We start from the raw sequence: 20263 nt of genomic DNA, 5'->3' as shown, positions 1-20263 counted from the left end.
TATTTAAAACAGTGATTTCCAACATTTTTTTATCCGTCACCCCCTTACCTTTTTTCTTGAAAAAAGCAAATTTTAGAGCAACGTAAAATCGATATTAGGTATTTTTTGCATATAGTGAAACCTGTGTAAGTTGACTACTCGTGGTGCAGTACTTTGGTGGTTAACTTAGACCAGTGGTCAACTTATAAAGGGCAGTAATGACTTTTTTGAAATTTTTTTTGTCATTTCTCGCACCGTGTATATCATTTTTCGAGGAATTCACTCTTATTACTCTTTCTGTTCAACTAACTTTCATTGTTTTAACATTATTGAAAGTGGAACCATAATTAAAAATACTATTCAAATAGTTTTGTTATTTTTTCCTTGTTTTAAACTATATTAGACACCGTAGTTTTAGAAATTCCATATGTGCCAGCTAATTTTCTTTGGCTTTCTCCATTTTCAATTCATTTTAATATTTTCATACTTTTTATTAATTTTAAATTCAACTAACTTTCTTTTTGAAGCCTTTTTATGTAACCCTTATAGCACAAAGAGCAACAAGCTCGACTCTCTCAGTTTATAAAGGCAAAATAAAAATGTCCTATATCTTAATCCCTTGCACCCGAAATAAGCCAGAAGGGCTCTTTAGCAAGCCCATATCTGCGTACCCGCAGTGCGGGGGGCTCACTTCCTCAAGGGGGCTAATGACCCTAGAAATTGAAGAAAAAAAAAAGAAAGAAAAACTCGCATTAAGATTTATTAATTTTACAAATAAACACTGCTGGCCACTAGAGAGATGCCCTACCCATTTTGTTGCAGAATGCCCAAAATGTACAGATCCGGGCCTTAGCACAATTTCAGTATTGCCACAACCTATTGCAAACTGAAAGAAAACACTTTGTGCTTTTCTACTGACACCTATTTTTATTGAACAAAGTACAAAAAACTATTTCAAATAGAATAACAAATGAAAAATAAGGTTGGAGAATAAAGAGCAGCATAAGCTTTATGCTGCTGGTTTAGTTAGTAAAATGCTAGTTCGTCATCAAAGCATTAAAAACATGCTTGGAAAGCTGTCAGAATATAATAATAATAATACAATAATAATGTATTAATTAAATAATAAAATAAAATAATTTACTGGAGAAAGTTTTAAAAGAATAAACCAAGTGGTAAACTTACAAAGGGTTTTTTACAATACTCCAAACCAAATTTGGCGTACATTAGTGGTCAAGATAGACAGGTGGTCAAGTTACAGAGGTTTTCCTTCATTATATAAGATAGGACTAATTCCGTTCCTGACAAAAGAGGTCAACATAGACAGGTGGTCAACTTACAAGGGTAGTCAACTTTACAGGTTTTACTGTACTTAATTTTAATTTGAGGCCTAAATACTGTACCAATTTGATCCACTTATTGTTACACACATTTTTTATGTTTTTTTTTTTTTTGAAGAGTAATTAATTTTTGAAGGGAGATAATAAACTAAGATTATATTAATGTACTTTTCAAAGACAGCAGAACATTTTTCTTTTTTTCCTTTTTTTTTTGGGGGGGGGGGGGGGTATAAAATTTAGGATTTGGAAGAATAAAAAACTTTGTCAATTTAAACTTGAAGAAAAAAAAAAGAAGAGAGAGAATGGTTTGTTCCGGTATCCAGAACCTGCCCTGAATACAATTCGTAATCGTATGCTTGTCCAAGATATGAGGATGTGCATGGCCCTCCTGAATTTAATTCATTTCTTTTTTAAACTCATGATTTTTTGTCTAAATTCTGGACCATCGATTTTGCATACGTTTTCACTTTCAGTATTTGCTGTTTTGTTTCAATTTTTAAATTCTTATGAATTATGTTTATTATTATTAATGAACACAAATCATTAGAATCTAAAAATTGAAAATATATAATGATTTATGTTTATTACTTATGTTTATTATTATTATTATTATTTAAATTTTTGTTTTGAATGTTCATTGCCCCCTGGAGGAACCAAATCAACTTTTTGGGGGTAATCGCTTCAGGTTGGAAACCACTGATTTAAAATATACTGGATATTTCACTTGATTAGAAATAAAAAGCAAAACATCCTTTTCATAATGTTCTCTTGAGGACTTTTGTTAATTTTAAAATGAATATCAACTTAAAATTTCAGTTGGCAATCAGCAATTATGCTATAGAATTTGTAATTCGTATTGAAAGCTATCCATAAACTTTTATGTGATTTGTTTTGATTTTTAAAGAGAAAATGTTTTACATTTTTAGATACATCTATTTAATTCATGAATTGATTTTACATTTAGCTTTAAATTTTATGACGTAGTAACATTCCTGAAGTAAATTTCAGTTTTGCTGTTAAATAAACAAATTAGTTAAAGAAAAAAAAACAGAGAGAGAGAGAGAGAAAGTGAGGAAGGGTTTACGCTACAGTAATCAATCATAATTTCCTATATTAAGTTGGTGTTTTATGTTTCATATAAATAATCTTAATGAATTCTTAAAACCGATTAATAAAGTGTAAGGTCTCTAGTTGAACATATTTACTTACAAAAAAGAATACGCACATCTTATTGCTTTTCCCAATACATTTCTCCGTTTTCACTTTAAATCTTGGAAGCTGATAGATAAATTGTTCTTACTTGAAAGCGTTGAGAGTCAGTGGAATATTATTATTAAAGGCAAGTTAATACGTAGCATAGGTCACACATATACCATAAAGTACAAGCGCGGCCAGAACTTGCCTTCTGTGGAGAGGGGAGGGGAGTTTGGTCATAACCATCTTTTATATGCATATAAACTACCGTATTAAAATTATTGGCAATCTAAATCTACGTTAAAAACCAAGGGCCCGGGGAGGAGACCGCAATCCCCCCACCCCAAGTGTATATCCCATGATTTTTACTTTAGTTCTAGAACCTGACAAATAAATTTCATTCACTAGATAACGTTTTGAGAGATACCTTTGAAAATCAGTTTTCTCACTGAGACAAATGGCGACTTTTTCGGGCGAAACTCTTTTTTTTTTTGTAGAGTAATTCGGGCTTATCCGATATTTTCGATCAGTTCTCACTGTCTCATGATCTGTGATCTATTCATTCTGAACGGATATATTACGTTTGGTTTACATGAAATTTTTCTATAGTTTGAATACGTACAATACCATTTTAAGAAAAGACTTTAAAAAAAATAAATAAATAAAAAAGAGTTTTTCTAAAGGGTAAATAGTACCGCTCATGGCCATATGAGGTAGTGAGAAGCAAAGGGATGCAAGAGGCAAAATTAAAAATTTGGAGATAACCAGTACAAATGGTAGGTGGACCCCTTCTCTGTCTTGGGGCAAGAGATAGTATTAGCAGCCCTGGTAGGTGCCGCTGTACAGCATGATTTAGAAAAAAATTCAATGAAAGCCTACCTAGGATGTGATCTTTATACGAGTTTTACTCAAAACTTGAAAATGTCTACTTACACCCCTTTGCTTCTCACTGCCTCAAATGTATTATGTTTTGTTTTAAATAAGATTTTTATTCACTTTTACATAAACGAAATACTCTTAAATGCGGATTTTCAAAGAAGTCACACAGTTTTTACAGTGTTTTTTTTTATTGTGTAGAGCAATTTAAGCTTGCAAACATTTTTGAGAAAATTAGATCCTTGAAATATCATCTGTATATTATGGGCGTTTGCTGCACGCTTGATTTAAATCAATCTGCCCTCTAGTTTGCTTGAAATGAAAAGTTAAATTAGGATTTCTGAAAAAAAAAAAATCTTGGTATTTCAGCGGGGGGGGGGGGGAGAAGTGAGGGGGTGCTAGAGGAACCTTTTTTTTTTTTTTTTTTTTTTGAAAAAACACACTAGAAACTTTTTAGGTTTGGAAAACTACATCCAAACTTTGTTTGGATGGGGCCGGCATGAATTTTTTTCCACATTAAAAGTTTAGGGCCAGTCCGTCCCTGATTGACACTATAGCTAAAATGATAACAGTGTATAAAAAATGTATATAAAGGCTAAAAAATTTCGCTCATTATTGCAAATACATTGCAAACATATGTGAGACTGAAACAGATCAAGCATAAGGAAGATCAAGACTGCATAAGGGAGGGGGAGGGAATTTTTTCGAACAAGACTGGACTTACGTAGTGGTGATTAAAAAATTTGGTTTTTACAAGTTGTTTTTCGGTGAACATGGGGGGTTTGATTTCATTGGAACGGAGAGGTAAGAAAGAAATAGGAATTTCTAGAAAAATTTATCTTCAGTTAAGAAATGGTTAATCTAAGAATATAATCAAATATTAATGTAACTTTTCTTGAAACAGTATTGGTACAAGACCCTGAATTATCCTTTATGAATATGGGTGTTAAATTTTTTTTAATTCCTAACAAAACTTGATTGTAAAATTAGATGATTTAATGTTCAATTAACTACGCATAATGCCTGATTCACTACTTATTTGACATATGAGGCAGTGAGAAGCAAAGGGATGTAAGTGGCAAAATTAAAAATTTGGAGATAACTAGTACAAATGGTAGATGAACTTCTATTCTTTCTTGGGGTAAGAAATAGTACTAGTAGCATTGGTAGGTTCTGTTATACAGCATGATTTCAAAAAAAATTTCAATGAAAGCCTACCTAGGAAGTTATTTTTATACGCGTTTTGCTCAAAACTTGAAAATGTTCATTTACATCTCTTTGCTTCTCACTGCCTCATATATACTAGATCGAAGGATGCCTATGTTATATTTTGCCATGCAATCATGGTCAGTTACTGGTGTCTGAAGTTTGCCACAGCCTCTTTTCAGGGTTTATGACAAGATATAGTCCAAGTATCTTAGATGTTAGCCCAGGGTTCACCTGTTGTTCTGCTGCCTTATTAGATTTAAGATTATTCATCAATTTCCCATAGATATAAATGTGCTTTTTAAGTGTCTCAGGAGAAATTGCTTTGTTGTCTTGTGGCTGTAGAGGGCCTGTCATGTGGCTCTAGTTTCTTGGCTAGTGAGCCCGCCTTTTAGTTTCTATCGACTCCTACATGTAGTGGCATAGCCAGAGGGGATAGAAGATATCCCTCTCCATGAAGCAACAAAATTATATGTACAAAGGCACAATTTTAGCACACGTGCCTAAAATTGTGCATTTCTGCCTTTAATTTCAAAGGATCTCATGACCAGCGAGGAAAGAATGTTTTCTGAACTTACCATAAAAATTTGAAAAAAATTCGTGTGTGTGAGTTTTTTTTTTTTTTTTTCTTCTTATTTTTCTAAAACAGCTTGATTGCAACATTATTTTACTCATTTGATTGCTATGGCACTTATCAAGTCATCATAATATCTGCTAGTTAGATCTATCATGGATCCATGGATATTAGGAAAGATTATTATTTTAGCAGGGTAGTGGAACCTTGGAACAGCTTACCGGAAGAGGTGGTAATGAGCAAAGGAGTAGACAGTTTTAAGAGGGCCATTGATCTTCACTGGGGATTGTAAATTGACTAGGACCAGTCTAGCTGGGCCCAGAGCCTGTTGCTGGTCGTCACCTTTGTATTTGTATCAGTGAGGATAGTAAACAGGACAAGCAGCTGTTAGCTATGGGCTTTTTCTCTTCTTAACACATGAGTTATAAAAGGATATTTTTCTGAAACAACTCATTCATTCTTCGTGATAAAAAGTTTGGTATATATTTGGTAACCTATGCTAGTTTCTCTAGCTATATCTCTGTTCAAAAAAATATTTTGTCATTAGGCAACAAAATAAACATCAAATTAATTAAAACTGCTAAAGAATAGATTGATGTTTATTTAGAGTTGACGCAACAGGAAATTTGCTAGTTAAAATCTGAACATTGTAGTTGCTGCTAAATAGGCCATTATTATGGCAAAGATAATTATCTTATTTCAGAATTCATGATCACTCAAAAGCCCCATCATGAATTTAATATCTTTCATCAGCATAGAAGTAATTTCTTTTAAGGTCTAAAAGTAGGAAAATTTCTGAAAAAGGGGCACCAAGGTCCCGAATGATCTCTCAATATGTAGATTGTCAAGAAAATAAGTCATAATTGCTTTAGAATTTATTGGTACAAAAAGTATCATTTTTATTGCCTGGAAATGAAGGTCCTATTTTAAAAGAGAAATGACTAGTTGACAAGGTGAAAAACAACAATGCATATGAAATGAATTGGTGGTTGTGAAATTTGACAAGTGAAGTACCTAGAAACAAAGAGATACAAGAGCCAAAAATTGAAAATAGGAAATAACAAGGACTTATACCTGTTATCTTCTGTACTAATATACTAGTATCTTTACTAATAATAAAGCTGAAAGTCTGTCAGGCTCTCTGTCTGTCAGGATCTCTGTGACGCGCATAGCACCTTGACCATTCGGCCGATTTTCATGAAATTTGGCACAAAGTTAGTTTGTAGCATGGGGGTGTGCACCTCGAAGTGATTTTTCAAAAATTCAATGTGGTTCTTTTTCTATTCCAATTTTAAGAACAAAATTATCATTAGATGGACGAGAAAAAAAACAAAATTATCGTTACGTGAAACCGTAACCAAGCCAATTGGCGAGAAAATTCACCATACATTATATGTAAATATACAGGCGAACCAAAAAACCTTTTTAATTTTCTATTACGGGCAAAGCCGTACGGGTACCACTAGTAGATAATAACTAGATAAGAGAGTGTCTCTTTTTTTTTTGTGACAAGAGATTGTAATGTAGCCCTGGCACATACTGCTATCCAGCATGATTTAGAAAAACATCAATGAAAGCTTTCCTATGTTTTAATGAACTTCCAGAACTTTTATTTTGCTCTTATATCCCTTTCCTTCTCTCTGCATCTCAAATGACTGCTGATTTTAATATTTCTTGTCTTTTTGACAAAATATTCAGAAACCTTTTATAATCTTAGCAACTTGTTCAGAAGTCTTTAATTTTCTGTTTTAATTTAAATTCAAATTGATATTATCTTGAGTTTATGGTGTGTTTACAAATGATATCATGCTTATAGGGTGGAGGGGGATTTTTAAAATTGGGACAGTTTGTGGTTTGTGACAAGAGGGAGGGAGTAACAAGAAATATGACATCAGGCATTTTTAAGAAAAATTTTTGAAAAGTAGCATGACATGTGACAGTGTAGAAGGGGTTTGGGGAAGTGTGATACTTTGTCAGCAGGATGAGGAAGATCAAAAATGTTTTAAAAGTGTGGCATCATTTCTGTGCAACTGCTTAACAGAAATATTCAATGTTACTTAGATATCCATAATTTGCTGTATCATCATGGTTAGGTACTGTATTGCAAAGTATATAATTATTTCTTCCACAGTTGCTATCAAGCCATGCATTATGCCAGTTCCCCTCCCCCCCCCCCCTTCTCCCCGCTAAATAAAGATTCTGTCAGCTAAAGAAGTATCTTTTTCAGGTTTTTTCTATAGTTGTGTTTGGATGCATAGGGTCAGAAGGATGGTTGAAAGACAAATGCCTGTACAACAACGATACAAATGCTTGCAATTTTGGAACAGGAATAGGCGTAATAGCCTTTTTAGGAAGTTTGGGTCTTCTACTGACAGATATAATGTTCAACAATATTTCCAGTATCAAGGTTCGTAGGCGAGTGGTTATTGCCGACATGGCTTTTTCAGGTGATGTATATTTCTGTAATATTATAAATTGCTCAAATTTACTTTGAAAAGCCATTGCTTGTCTCGATATGACTTTGTGAGCAGCCTTTTAAACTATATCCCTATATTAATAGTCATGATGAAAGCTATACTGCCGTGCTAAGCACGAAAGTCCTATCTGCACTTTTTATCGAATGTGAGTTATGATCATCAGGCAGTTCTTTGTCACATATTTCATCTAAATGTAATGTTTAGAATTGTAGAAAAAATCTAAAATATGATGGCATTATTCCTGTTAATTTATGCTGATGTTTCAATCAGGAATGGCAAGGTTTTGGAGACTATGGTAAAAAAACATCCTGTCCAAAACCCTTGTATCCAATACTGTCCGAAAGTGTCCAAAACAATATTTTTAGAGAAATTATATTTTGTGAGAAAACATCAAAAACAGAATAAAATGTATCAAAGTAATGTTTCATATTGAACATTTATTCAATGTGAACATTGAACTTATTTATGCCGCTGATTTTAGTCTAGTTACATCAAAGATGAATTTTTGATTAAAATTTCAATTTGTATGCATGTGTTTTATTATTATTATTTTTTTTTTTTTTTTTTTTTTTTGATAATAGTAACCAAATATCCCTATGTTTATGCATATGTGCAAGGAAATCAGGGTTGACAAGGTTTTCACTGTCCTTTTCAAAACCCATGCGTCAGAAAGTATCCAAAACTATTTTTTGAAAAGCTATATTTTGTGAGAAAATTTCAAAAACATTACAAAATGTGTCAAAATTATGTTTTTTGTTTTTTCCACTATTATTTATTCAATGTGATCATTCAAGTATAAATTTTTGTAACTTATTTATACGGCTAATTTTAATCTAGTTACGTAGAAATTAAATTCTTCATTGAAAATTGCAATTTGTATGCATGGATTTTTTTTTCTATAAACCAAGTTATTCAACATTTATGCATGTGTGCAAAAGAAAGTGTTCAAAATCTAGTGCAATAATTAACTTAAATGAAATAAATTACAATTTTTTGTAGTTACAGTATGTATCATGTTAAAAATATGAACTAAAAACAGGATAGCACAAAGTGTTTAGTGATCAATTTCTTATTCTTTAATCTATGATTTAAAAAATAATTTTCATTAAAACATTATGGAAAACTGATTTGCGAAAACCATTTAAAAAATTAAGCTTTTTTTTTTTTTTTTTTTTTTTTTTTTTTTTTTTTTTTTTGCATTTAAATTTTGCGGATTTAATAACATTCTTTTGAATTATAAATGGAAACTGAAATTAGTTGTCTTGGTAGTGTTATTAATTTCCTTTCATAACTTTACCAACTGTTACATAAGGAAGTTTTTATGTAATAGAGTTATTGGCAAAGTTCTTAATGTTTTTTTTTTAATTAACATTTTAGAGAAAAATATTATCAAATGCTCATTTATTAAGTTTCAGTTAGAACTGTCCTACTGTATGGCAGCAATACATAGAAACTAACTAGACAGCAAGAAAAAGAGCTTGATGCCTTTCAAACTAAAAGCCTGAGAAAGATATTAAACATACTACACTGACCAAATAAAATATCAAATTCAGACCTGTACAAAAGTACAAATTGCAAGCCGATAACCACACTGATAAAAAAGCAGAGATGGTCATGGATAGGGCATGTTCTCAGAATGCAGGCAATAGACCCTACAAGAACTGCTCTCACGTGGACCCCTGTTGGCAAGAGGAAGCGCGGGCGTCCAAAACTAACCTGGCCTCAGATGACCATAGAAGAAAGAAATGCTTTTGGTTGGCTAAGCTGGGGGAATGCCAGGGAAGTGGCATTAAACCGGTCAGGATGGAATGCCACGCTTGCGGCCTCATGCGCCACTAGGCGTGAAAAGAATCAAGTCAAGTCATTTATTAAACCTCATTAATATCTATATTAATGCATTATGAATAGTGCAGTAAATACAAAATCATTAGATTACATCCCCATAGCTTTAGCATACTTTTGGGCGGTAAAAACCACCTGTCCTGTCCTAAACCAGTTTCGGACAGTCGAAAACCAAACCCTGGTTTCAATGCTTTGTGTTTTCTATATGTGTGTGAGTTACTTATTGCTTTGCATTTATTACTTTCAAAAACTAATTCTTTATTATAAGCATTAATACCTGCATTATATTATTCATGCATGAAAAGATCTATATTTCACAGCATCAATGTGTTATGGTTGACGTATCGATATTCTCCCTTTTTCATTGATGTTTCATCTCTAGTTTAAAAGTATAGAAATATGAAATTAGCATTTAATTACACAAAAGTAAAAAATGTTTTCAGTTTTAGCTAAATTATATTTCCTGACGCCAAGTAAAAGATTTGGTTAGGGATGGAATGAACGATACTAGCAATGCTGTAGGGTTAAAAATGTAGAGTATTAGGTAAAGTATTAGTAATAGTTTCAGTTTCCATACTTTTTTCAATGATCAAAACCATTTCCATTTTTTCCCAATTGCTGCTCTGAAATTTGATACTTCATACCTATTAAAACTCTTTAGCCCATGAAAATTTCAAACTAGCTTCAATATTGACAGTCAGTGAGTCACAATTGCAGGCATTGTTTTAAGTTGGCTCGTAAATCGGAACGCCCGGAACTAAAATTTTGGGGAGAGCAGAAGTTCTTAATTTGCCGAATGGAACTCCAAATTTTGCTGACTTATGATACTTTTGCCAAATTATGATAATTCTGCCTAATGATGTTGTTTTTGCCAAAGAGGGACATTTTTGGGAGGTCACAGTGACCTCCCATCAAGTGCCCCTGCTCCTAGCTTTGAGAATGTGGAGACAAAAGTGAAAGATTTCATTTAAAAAAAGACCTTAAAGTCAGGTATTCTGCTCACAACATATAAACGGATGTGAAATTTAATTACAGTTATAGAGGGAAAATGTTGAAGTGCAATGTATTGAGAGAAGCTGCACTGCTTCAATTTTTCAGTACTGTTCTGCTTTTTCTTTTAAAATTTTGCCCAAAATCATATTTTATGCTTCTGAAAAGTGTTTTACTGTATATTTCTTAAATTTGCCTGATTTACTGTTTCTAAAGAGCCAAAAATGAACTTTGTGATTTTGTTTTTCAGCCGGTATGAGTTTCATGTGGTTTGTGACATTTTGTTACTTGAGTGATTCTTGGAGAAAAGCCCCTTATCCTAAAGATGGATATGGTGTAAACAACTTGAGGGGTGCTATTGCCTTCAGTTTCTTTTCAATTTTTGTTTGGGTAAGTTATTTACTATCATTAAGTTGTGTTGTAATATTTCTGCATGTTTTCGTAATTTATTATTTAATCAGCTTTTCCTAACTGAGTTTCACGAAACCTTGTTTAGGTTTGCACAGGAAATCAAGCTTTTATTGTGGTTTTTCTCCTTTAAGAGTGTCATATAATGTATTGAGACTAATTGACGCTTAATATGTATTTTATTTTAGTTGAATTTGGGAAACCAGCTTTACGTTACAACATTTATAACATCTTAAATAGTTCTGACAATATTTTTAAAATCTAAAGTCGCATTCCAGAAGACAATTCCTTCCTTTTCAATGAAGCAATAAAATGAAACAAAATAAGGAAAATTAAAAATTCAAATTTGGCTTAAAGTTTCAAGGCAAAATAAAAAGTCAAACATGGTCTTTGAAACGAATTGGCCGTCTAATAGCTCTTTTGGGTCATATGGGGATTATCTGGAACAACTTGTTTTGCTGGGGTGGAATGGTCTAACTTTCTTAGTCTTAGGTATATTCTGTTAGGATGATATACAAGTCCTTCTACTGACTTTACTAAATATGGTCTTTGGCTGTGTTTCTCTATAATAGTTCCTGGTATCCATTTACGATGATCAATCTATAGATACACTGTATCTTTTACATTTAAAGATTTAAATTTCGTTGATGAAAAATCATTATATTTCTGCTTGTTTTGATTTTCCTTGAGTTGTTGGATGTTACTTCTAATGGAATATAAAGGCTTTAGTAAAATTGTCTTCTGGAGTACCACTGACCTTAAGTGTCTTCCCATCAACATTTCTGCTGGAGAAGGCAATTTCAATTTTGGCTTGTTATTGTATTTCAAGATTGCTAAATTAGGATTGCCTCCTGAAGCTCTGACTTTAAAAAGAATGTTCTTCACTGTTCCTATTGATCTTTCAATCATTCCATTAGATCTTGAATATCTAGGAGATGATTTTATAGGTTGAATATCACATATAATTTCAAAAATGACAAATATGCTTGACTGTCAAAAGGTGGGCCATTGTCTGAATGCATTTTCTGTGGAATTCCATGGGTACGAAATATTTGTTTAAGTGCACTGATCACTGCTGTAGGTGTTTTCGTGTTAAGCTTCCTCATCCCTATAAATTTTGGATGGTAATCTATTACTCGTATGAAGTTATCTCCATCCAAACACATAAAGTCTATGCCTACTTCTTGCTAAGGCAGTTTTGGAATATCATAAGGCATTAATGTCTCTTTCTGATTTGCAGTTTGGCACTCTTGGCAGTCTTGGCATCGCTCCACATAATCTTTAACATATTCACTCCTTTTCGGTCAGTACAAAGATACTTTAGCTTTATGAGGAGATAACATTTCCGGACTTATTGGCCGTGATCTAGTTGGAGTAGAAATTCCAGACGTTTCGGCTTGCTTTGCTGCAGCCATCATCAGTGGTTTGAGTTTGGTGAGACTGATGACTGATTTGGTGAGACTGTTCAGTAAATTATAGTAAATAGTAATTAAGTAAAGTAAAACATGCTTAAATGGTGCTTGGCTGTTTTTTCAAGTTCTATGATCATTGTTTTTCCTTCTACTCTCTGCAGCAAAAGTGAGTTTATCTAATTATTATTTAAATATTTAAAAATACTTAAGTAAGTGTATTGTGTTAAGTGCTGGTGTTAAAAAAACAGTTGTTTAGTAAATCGTAGTTATGACATTGTAATTAAACATTTTGAAAATGGAAGATTTTCCTTCCAACATGCTATTATTTTATTTTTTTTACTCATTCTATCAACTTCAGTGACTGTAACGATAAAATTAAAAATTTTAAAACCCCCCGACTTATTTGCAACTGTAGAATCAAGAGGGAAAGTTGAAAATCCTTTTAAGAGCCTTGTAATATTGAAAATCAATGTCAAGTATTTTATTTGCTATTAAATACAAACTGGCTACAGATAAAAATTTAAATCATTACTTTTAATTTTCATGTACGCCAGCAATGATTTCAGTTAACAATCTCGTGAATAAAGGCTTAGTCGTTATTAAAATCTGCTTTAGAAAAAAAACGTTATAATTAAAATTCTATGAAACATGGAAGTTCCAAACACATTCTATCAGACGCGGAAAAAAATTCTCTTTATTTTGGTATTAAATTTTTGAGCAATCACGATTGCTTATTGTTCTCACTTGGCTGTTTTGATGTGCTATCATTTTATTTTCCCGTCAGCACCTTCTGCAGCATCACCGTCAACCGGCTCCTCACGATGCTGCTCCTATAGCGAAAACAGTCTCCAGGTTGCATCCATATGCTACACACACGCGCATACATACACTACATGCACACACAAACACATACATGCACACACGCATACATAGACACCTACACATACATAGACATCCACACATACACACACAACTACCCACACACTCTTCACACTCATTCCTGCACACAGACACAAACACATACGCCTACACACTCACACAACTACCCACCCACACACACATACCTACACACATGCCTACACACATACACATACCCCCTACACACAAACACACATCCTCCCCACCACACACATAAACACACATGCCTACATACACACACACACACACACTTGTGATTGCGAAAAACATAATTTGAATTCAAGAGGTCAAAATTCAAATTAATTTTTTTTTTAATTTTCAACTATGTTTTCACTTTAAAAATCGCAAAAAACCTTTTAGAGGTTTTTAATTAATATCTCCGTTAATTAATGTCATCCAAAGATGCAACCTAGCTAAGAACACTCGATCAAGTTTCCTTTTAAACAAAAATTATTTTTTCAAGATCAGTCCATCCGTTTAGGCACTAGAGTACCACAGACAGATACACAGACATGTCAAACTTAACTGCCTTCCATTGTTTGTCGGGGTTTAAAAAGGATCATCCACTAGTGATGTCATGCCTTGAGGGGATAGAGAGGTATTTGAAATTGTGACAAGGGGAATAGAGGATGTGCAAACAGTGACATGACTCAGTTATCATAACAATATATTTATAAAAAATATGACATGTGATAAGAGGAGGAGTAAGGTGAGTTGGGACATTTTGTGACAAGGGGAAGAGAGGGTGTGCAAACAGTGACATGACTCAGTTGTTATAACAATATATTTATAAAAAATATGACATGTGACAAGAGGAGGAGTAAGGTGAGGTGTGACATTTTGTGACAAGGAAGGAAGGGGGTCAAACATGTTGAAAAAAAGTGCAACATTGTTTTGGACAGCCCTTTAGTACTCCTTAAAAATCTCATTTTACTCGTTCGAAACTCCTCCAAAACTCCTTCAATTTATTTCTGAATTTGAGTACGAACCATGTTTCTATGATGGTCTAGGTCTACCATTTTATTGAATTCATGCTTCACTTTCAATTTTATATATATAGAATTATTTTATGGCCATTTTTTATGAATATGGAATTATTCTCGGAGCTGAAATTTTGGGTTCCACGCTGGCATCAAGCTTGATCGTATTCACGTATGGTAATTTACCCAATTTTCTAGTAAACACATTTTGGAAAACTTTAACAATGTCCTTATCAAGCACAGAATTAACGTTAACTAATTAGTTTCTATGAACAAACCCTTTTTTTTCGCAAGCTTCAATTCTTAAAAAAGCACTTGACTCTTGGTCAACAACAAAAAATTCTAACAATTCTGATTTATCTTTAACTTTACACATCAGTTTAGAGGTTCCTATAACTTTCAGTTTATGTCCGGTGTGTGATGTTAACTTTTTCTCTAAATTCTCATTTTTCTTCACATCTTTAAAGATCCTGAAAGGCAAAATATTCACCTTGGCTCCAGTGTTAATTTTGAGAGATACTTCTTTATTATTTATGCAAACATTTTCTCTCCATTCTGACTTTAAAGTACTAATTTGACACTTAACTGAGTCTAGTTTAACTGAATTGTCTTCATCTTCGTTTGATGTCAAAAAATTATCATTACTGTTAAGTTAATTTATTTTCCTATTCTTCATATTTTTTCATTTTACATGCAATTGAAAAATGGTTCAAAAGAGAACAGTTATATCATTTTTTCCCATATGCTGGACATTTTCCGTAATAACGAACTGTTTTACATTTGGAACTTTTTTGTCCATTTTGTGATGGCTGTCATTATTTCCTTTATGTCTATTAAAAACTTTCCTGTGTTTATTTTTATCCTTAATGTCATCTATGTCTATCGGATTACAGTCCAAATGTTCACTCATAATCTGAATTTGTTTAGTACTGACTTCTTTTGTCCTACAATACTCTATAGCTTTTCCCATAGCTAGCTCAGTTTCTATGAACAATTTTTCTTTCATTGCGGAACCTCGATTACCAATAACTAATAAATCTCAAATTAAGCTGTCCTTTTGGTTCTCAAAACAACAGTCTTTCGATATATTTTTCAGATTTGTAACAAATGAGTCAATAGATTCACCTTTCTTCTTCCTGCTATTAAAGAATTTATAGCATGCAATCACAGTATTTGTCCTTGGCTAAAAATAATTGTTGAAAGCATTTAAAACTTTATTGAAATATTTCCAATTGCTTCACTAAGTTTGAAGCTGTTAAATATGTCTATATACATTTTTCACCCATTATTCCTAGTAATAAAGCTACTTTCATTTTTTCTGGCTTCCTTATTTTATCGGATGCCTCCAAATAAAGAATAAAATGTTGCTTAAATTCACTCGAATTCTCGGACAAATTGCCGGATAATTTCATACTTGAAGATGCTTTCAACTCAATTTTTAAGGTGAACTAATCTTTAATCAAGCATTAAGAATTCAGTTTCACAATAGCCAGAATATATCTATTAATTGACCTTTTAATGTATTGCACAGCTACTAACCTTTATTATAGCCGAAATCGGTGAATTTAGGTTTGTTTTCAGCTGCCACCATGTCATATAATGTATTGAGACTTCTTGACGTTTAATATGTATTTTATTTTAGTTGAATTTGGGAAACCAGCTTTATGTTACAACATTTATAACATCTTAAGTCGTTCTGACAATATTTTTAAAATCTAAAGACACGTTCAGTTACAATTATTTTAAAAGTAACATTTGATGAAGTAATTAAATATGCAAGGCTAAACTGTATTACAAAGAGGAAACTATTTGCAATTGTCGTGTTTAGCAGTAACTATAAAGGATACGATTCATACACGACAAACATTTATTTTACAATTCTACATAATGAACATTACAGATACGTAATCTGATCATTTTGCGAATAAGAATGGAACTCAAACGGAAACCATGGCAACCGCAACTTAACACAGCTTGGTAAAATTTTAATAAATACTTGTTGCCCAGGTTCAAGACACAACAGTCCCCTCTGCGACAAAATATAACGTTACAAACCAAGTCTCTTAGGTGCTTTCCCTAATTCTGGTCGAGCGTCCCAATGGCACAGGAGTCGGGGAAGGAACTTCTAGGCTCGACTCAGGTGTAGACACAGGTAACGGTGTTGATGAGGGTTCTGATGCAGGAATGGAATGATCAGGCTTTTCTACCTCACTTGAATTAGATATTGCCTCTGGTTCCTCAGCACGTTCTGAAATCGTAGGAACACAATTTTCAAGTGTTGATCCAGTTGTCTCCAAGGATTGTCCACACTTCCTTAGCTGGTCAACATGTCGTTTCCATATTTCATTTCCAACTTGTACGCTATAATTCAAAGATCCAACACAGTTGATCACAGTACCTATCTTCCATTTAGGCGATCCTGCATAATTCCTCACGGCTACCTTTTCCCCTTCGACAAACTCACGTTGTAATTTCTTCAGTCAAGCAGTGAGAGCTTTGCTTTTTTGCATCACATGTTCTCTTACATTCGGTTTCAAAATATCGAGCCTGGTACGAATACATCGTTTCAAAAACAAAAAATTTGGAGTTTCACCTGTTAATGAGTGTGGAGTTATACGATACTGCATCAAATATCTCTGGAGTTTCACATTAATATCTCCAGGATCGCTTTGACTAGATTTCAATGATGCTTTAAAACCTTGAACCAATTTTTCTGCTTGTCCATTTGTAGCAGGATGATAAGGAGCAGAAGGACTATGCTTAATGCCATTCATTTTCAGGAATCGACGAAATTCGTAACTAGTGAAACTTCGACCATTATCGCTCACAACCGTCAATGGAAGTCCATAATGGGCAAATAGAACTCTTTAAGTATTCAATTGTTAAGCTCGATGTAATATTCTTCATTGGCATTACCTCCACCCATTTAGAAAAATGCATCAACAACAACTAGAAACATTTTCCCCCATAAATGGACCAGCAAAGTCGACATGAATCCTTTTGCCACGGACCATTCGGCCCATTCCCACGGATGTCACTTAATTCTTTGGTGGGTCATTTCTAGTAGACGCGCAAGCAGCACAATTTCGGACAAAACTAGTTATGCTTGAATCTATACCCTGCCAATAGCAGTAACTTCTTGCGAGGGCTTTCATTTTAACAATTCCTGGGTGTCCTACATGGAGCTCCTCCAAGACAGCTTTACGGTACTTCTGGGGAATGCAAACTCGATAACCATACATAATGCATCCTTGTTGCAAAGAAAATTCGGGTTTCTTTACCTTTCCATGGTAAGGGCAGCTCAGTTCCAGTTCGTAAACTTTCATAAAGTTCAAAGTTTGCTGTCAACTTTGGTTGCTTTAGCAATTTCACTTTCCGTAATCGGAAGCACTTCAACTTGTAAAATGTTATCTGCATCTGTAATATGCTCTACCTTCCCGGTTGACAATGGCAATCTTAACAGAGCATCTGCGTTTCCGTGATCCTTAGTGTTTCGGTACCTAATAGTATAACTGAAAGCTTGTAAAAACAGTGCATAGTGAACAATTCTTGTAGCAGAAAGACATGGTAAACTTTTATTTGGAGCAAAAATTGATACTAGGGGCTTGTGATCAGTGACTAGGTGAAAATGGCGTCCAAACAGGTACTGGTAATATTTCTTTACTGCCCAAAACAATACTTAGAGCCTCCTTGTCAATTTGAGAATAATTGCGCTCTGTTGCTGTCAGGGATCTCGAAGCAAACATAATCGGCTTCTCCGAACCGTCTTCAGTAATATGACTCAACGCAGCTCCAATTCCCACTGGTGATGCGTCTCTTTGCAGTACAATGGATAGCTTTGGATCGTAATTGCATAACACTCTTTCTGATGATATTTCTTGTTTTAGCTTCAGAAAAGTATTCTGACATTCTGTGGTCCAGCAAAATTTGGTTCCTTTCTTAAGTAGCTTATTTAGTGGCCCGACACAAGTGGATAAATTTGGTATGAATTTTCCATAATAATTCACTAACCCTAGAAAACTCGTCAACTCAGAAACGTTCTTCGGAACAGGCGCTTTCAAAACTGCTTCAATTTTTTCTTGAGTTTTGTGCAGTCCAAATTTGAGGATTTTGTGACCACAAAAATTTACGGATTCTTTAAAAAATTCACTTTTACTCTTGTTAACCTTAAGACCATGTTCTGAAAGTCTTTGTAATACTTGTTCTAATCTGCTTAAATGTTCTTGATCGTTACGGCCCGTCACTGTGATATCATCTAGAAATACATGCACACCTGGGATTCCAGATAACACTTGTTCAATACTACGTTACCCAAACAGCAGGAGCTAAGGCGATTCCATAATTCATTCGTTTGTATCTGAATAAACCTTTATGTGTATTTATAGTAAGCAAATGGAGATCCTTTTCATCAACCATCATTTGTAAATATGCTTCTGTTAAATCTATTTTAGTAAAAGTCTCTCCGCCTGCCAAATTCGCAAAAATGTCCTCGATCCTAGGTAAGGGATACTGCTCAATATTAAGTCCAGGATTTATTGTCACTTTATAGTCTCCACAAATTCGCAATTTTCCGTTTTGCTTTAAAACAGGTACTATTGGAGTTGCCCAATCACTATATTTAACTGGTTCGATGATATCTTCTGATACTAATCTAACGAGTTCAGCTTCGATTCGTTCCTTTAAAGCAAATGGTACTGGTCGAGGCTTGAAAAATACTGGCTTGACACCAGGTTTCATTTGTAGACGACAGCTAAAGTTTTCCAATTTTCCTATCCCTGGAGTAAAAATTTTATCATGTTTTTGTAACAATTCTACTAGTTTATTGCTACGGGAGTCGGATTTGTAAGCACAAACAATCTTAATTTCCTTCCAGTCAAGAGAGAAACTTCTTAACCATTCTCTTCCAAATACTGCACTCACTTTTTCGTTTACTAAATAAATCTTTTTGTTGCGACTTTGATTCTTATACCGAACTTTGACATGTGCTTCTCCAGCAGGTATGATCACAGAGTTGTCAAAATTACGGAGTATCATATTCGTCGGTTTAATCACTACCAATGGACACAGTTTCTTAAAATCAGTTACATTCATGCATGTGACTGCGGCTCCAGTATCTAATTCAATGTCACACTTTTGGTCTTCAATAAAAACTTCCAAATAAATTTTATCTCTTGCTTGCATAGCAGATTTTACATTTAGAACAGGGGCACTGTCAGAACTCGATTCAATTTGTTTCACAGTTTCAGTTTTATTTCTTTTTGAATGACAGACCTTCGCCAAATGTCCTTTCTTTTGACAATTTCGGCATTCTGTGTCTTTGTGCTTACATTCATGGGCTAAATGAAGCGTACTGTCATACCTATAACATTTGCGAGATGATTTTGCTGCTTTCTTTTGAAATTCTGGCTTTTTAAATTTATTCGAATCAGTTTTAGCAACTTTATCTTCCGAACTATGCAGTTTATTAATAGATACCATTTTATTTTGAATTTCATGCACATCACGTTGTGCCGATTCCATAGCAAGAGCAATTTCTTTCGCCTTGGCGTAAGTCAAATTATCTTGTGCCAACTTCTTCTGGATGTTTTCATTTCTTAAACCCATGACTAATTTATCTCTTAGCATTGTTCTTAAATTGTCGCCAAAATTACAGTTAATCGACAATTTTTGTAATTCAGCACAATATGTAGTTATATTCTCACCTTCTAATTGAATACGCTTGTAAAATCTGAAGCGTTCCGTCATCTCCAACGGTTTTGGATTCAAATGTTCAGTTAATAGTGTTACAATGTCATCATACTCCAGATCAGAAGAAATTTTTGGCGTAGCCAAATTCTTCAATAATTTGTAAGTAGTGGTTCCCATGAAACTCAAAATGGCTGGTACCTTCTTAGTCTCTTCAATCTCATTCACTAAGAAGTAAGACTCAAGTCGTTCTACGTAACTTGGCCAATCTTCCACTGCAACATCAAATGACGCAAAATTAATGCTGGAAGATCCCATCATCCTCGTCGCCAACTTATTGTCGTGTTTAGCAATTACTATAAGGATACGATTCACACACGAC

At 33.7% G+C, this 20263-nt stretch overlaps 1 protein-coding gene across 1 annotated transcript in view; it reads left to right on the top strand.

The window, feature by feature from the left end:
• The window catches only part of LOC129228382 (synaptogyrin-1-like), a 30840-nt gene that overhangs the window by 5984 nt on the left and 4593 nt on the right, over window positions 1–20263 (top strand). Inside the window, exons 2-3 of the mRNA XM_054863059.1 lie at window positions 7397–7616; window positions 10729–10868. Of these exons, the coding sequence (XP_054719034.1) occupies window positions 7397–7616; window positions 10729–10868 (360 nt within the window). The remainder of the gene's footprint in view (window positions 1–7396; window positions 7617–10728; window positions 10869–20263) is intronic.

Source organism: Uloborus diversus, chromosome 8, assembly GCF_026930045.1.
Source record: "Uloborus diversus isolate 005 chromosome 8, Udiv.v.3.1, whole genome shotgun sequence".
In the NCBI taxonomy this organism is placed as follows: Eukaryota; Metazoa; Arthropoda; class Arachnida; order Araneae; family Uloboridae; genus Uloborus; species Uloborus diversus.
Note: the sequence above shows the minus strand (reverse complement) of the source record. Positions and strands in the feature narration are given on the sequence as shown.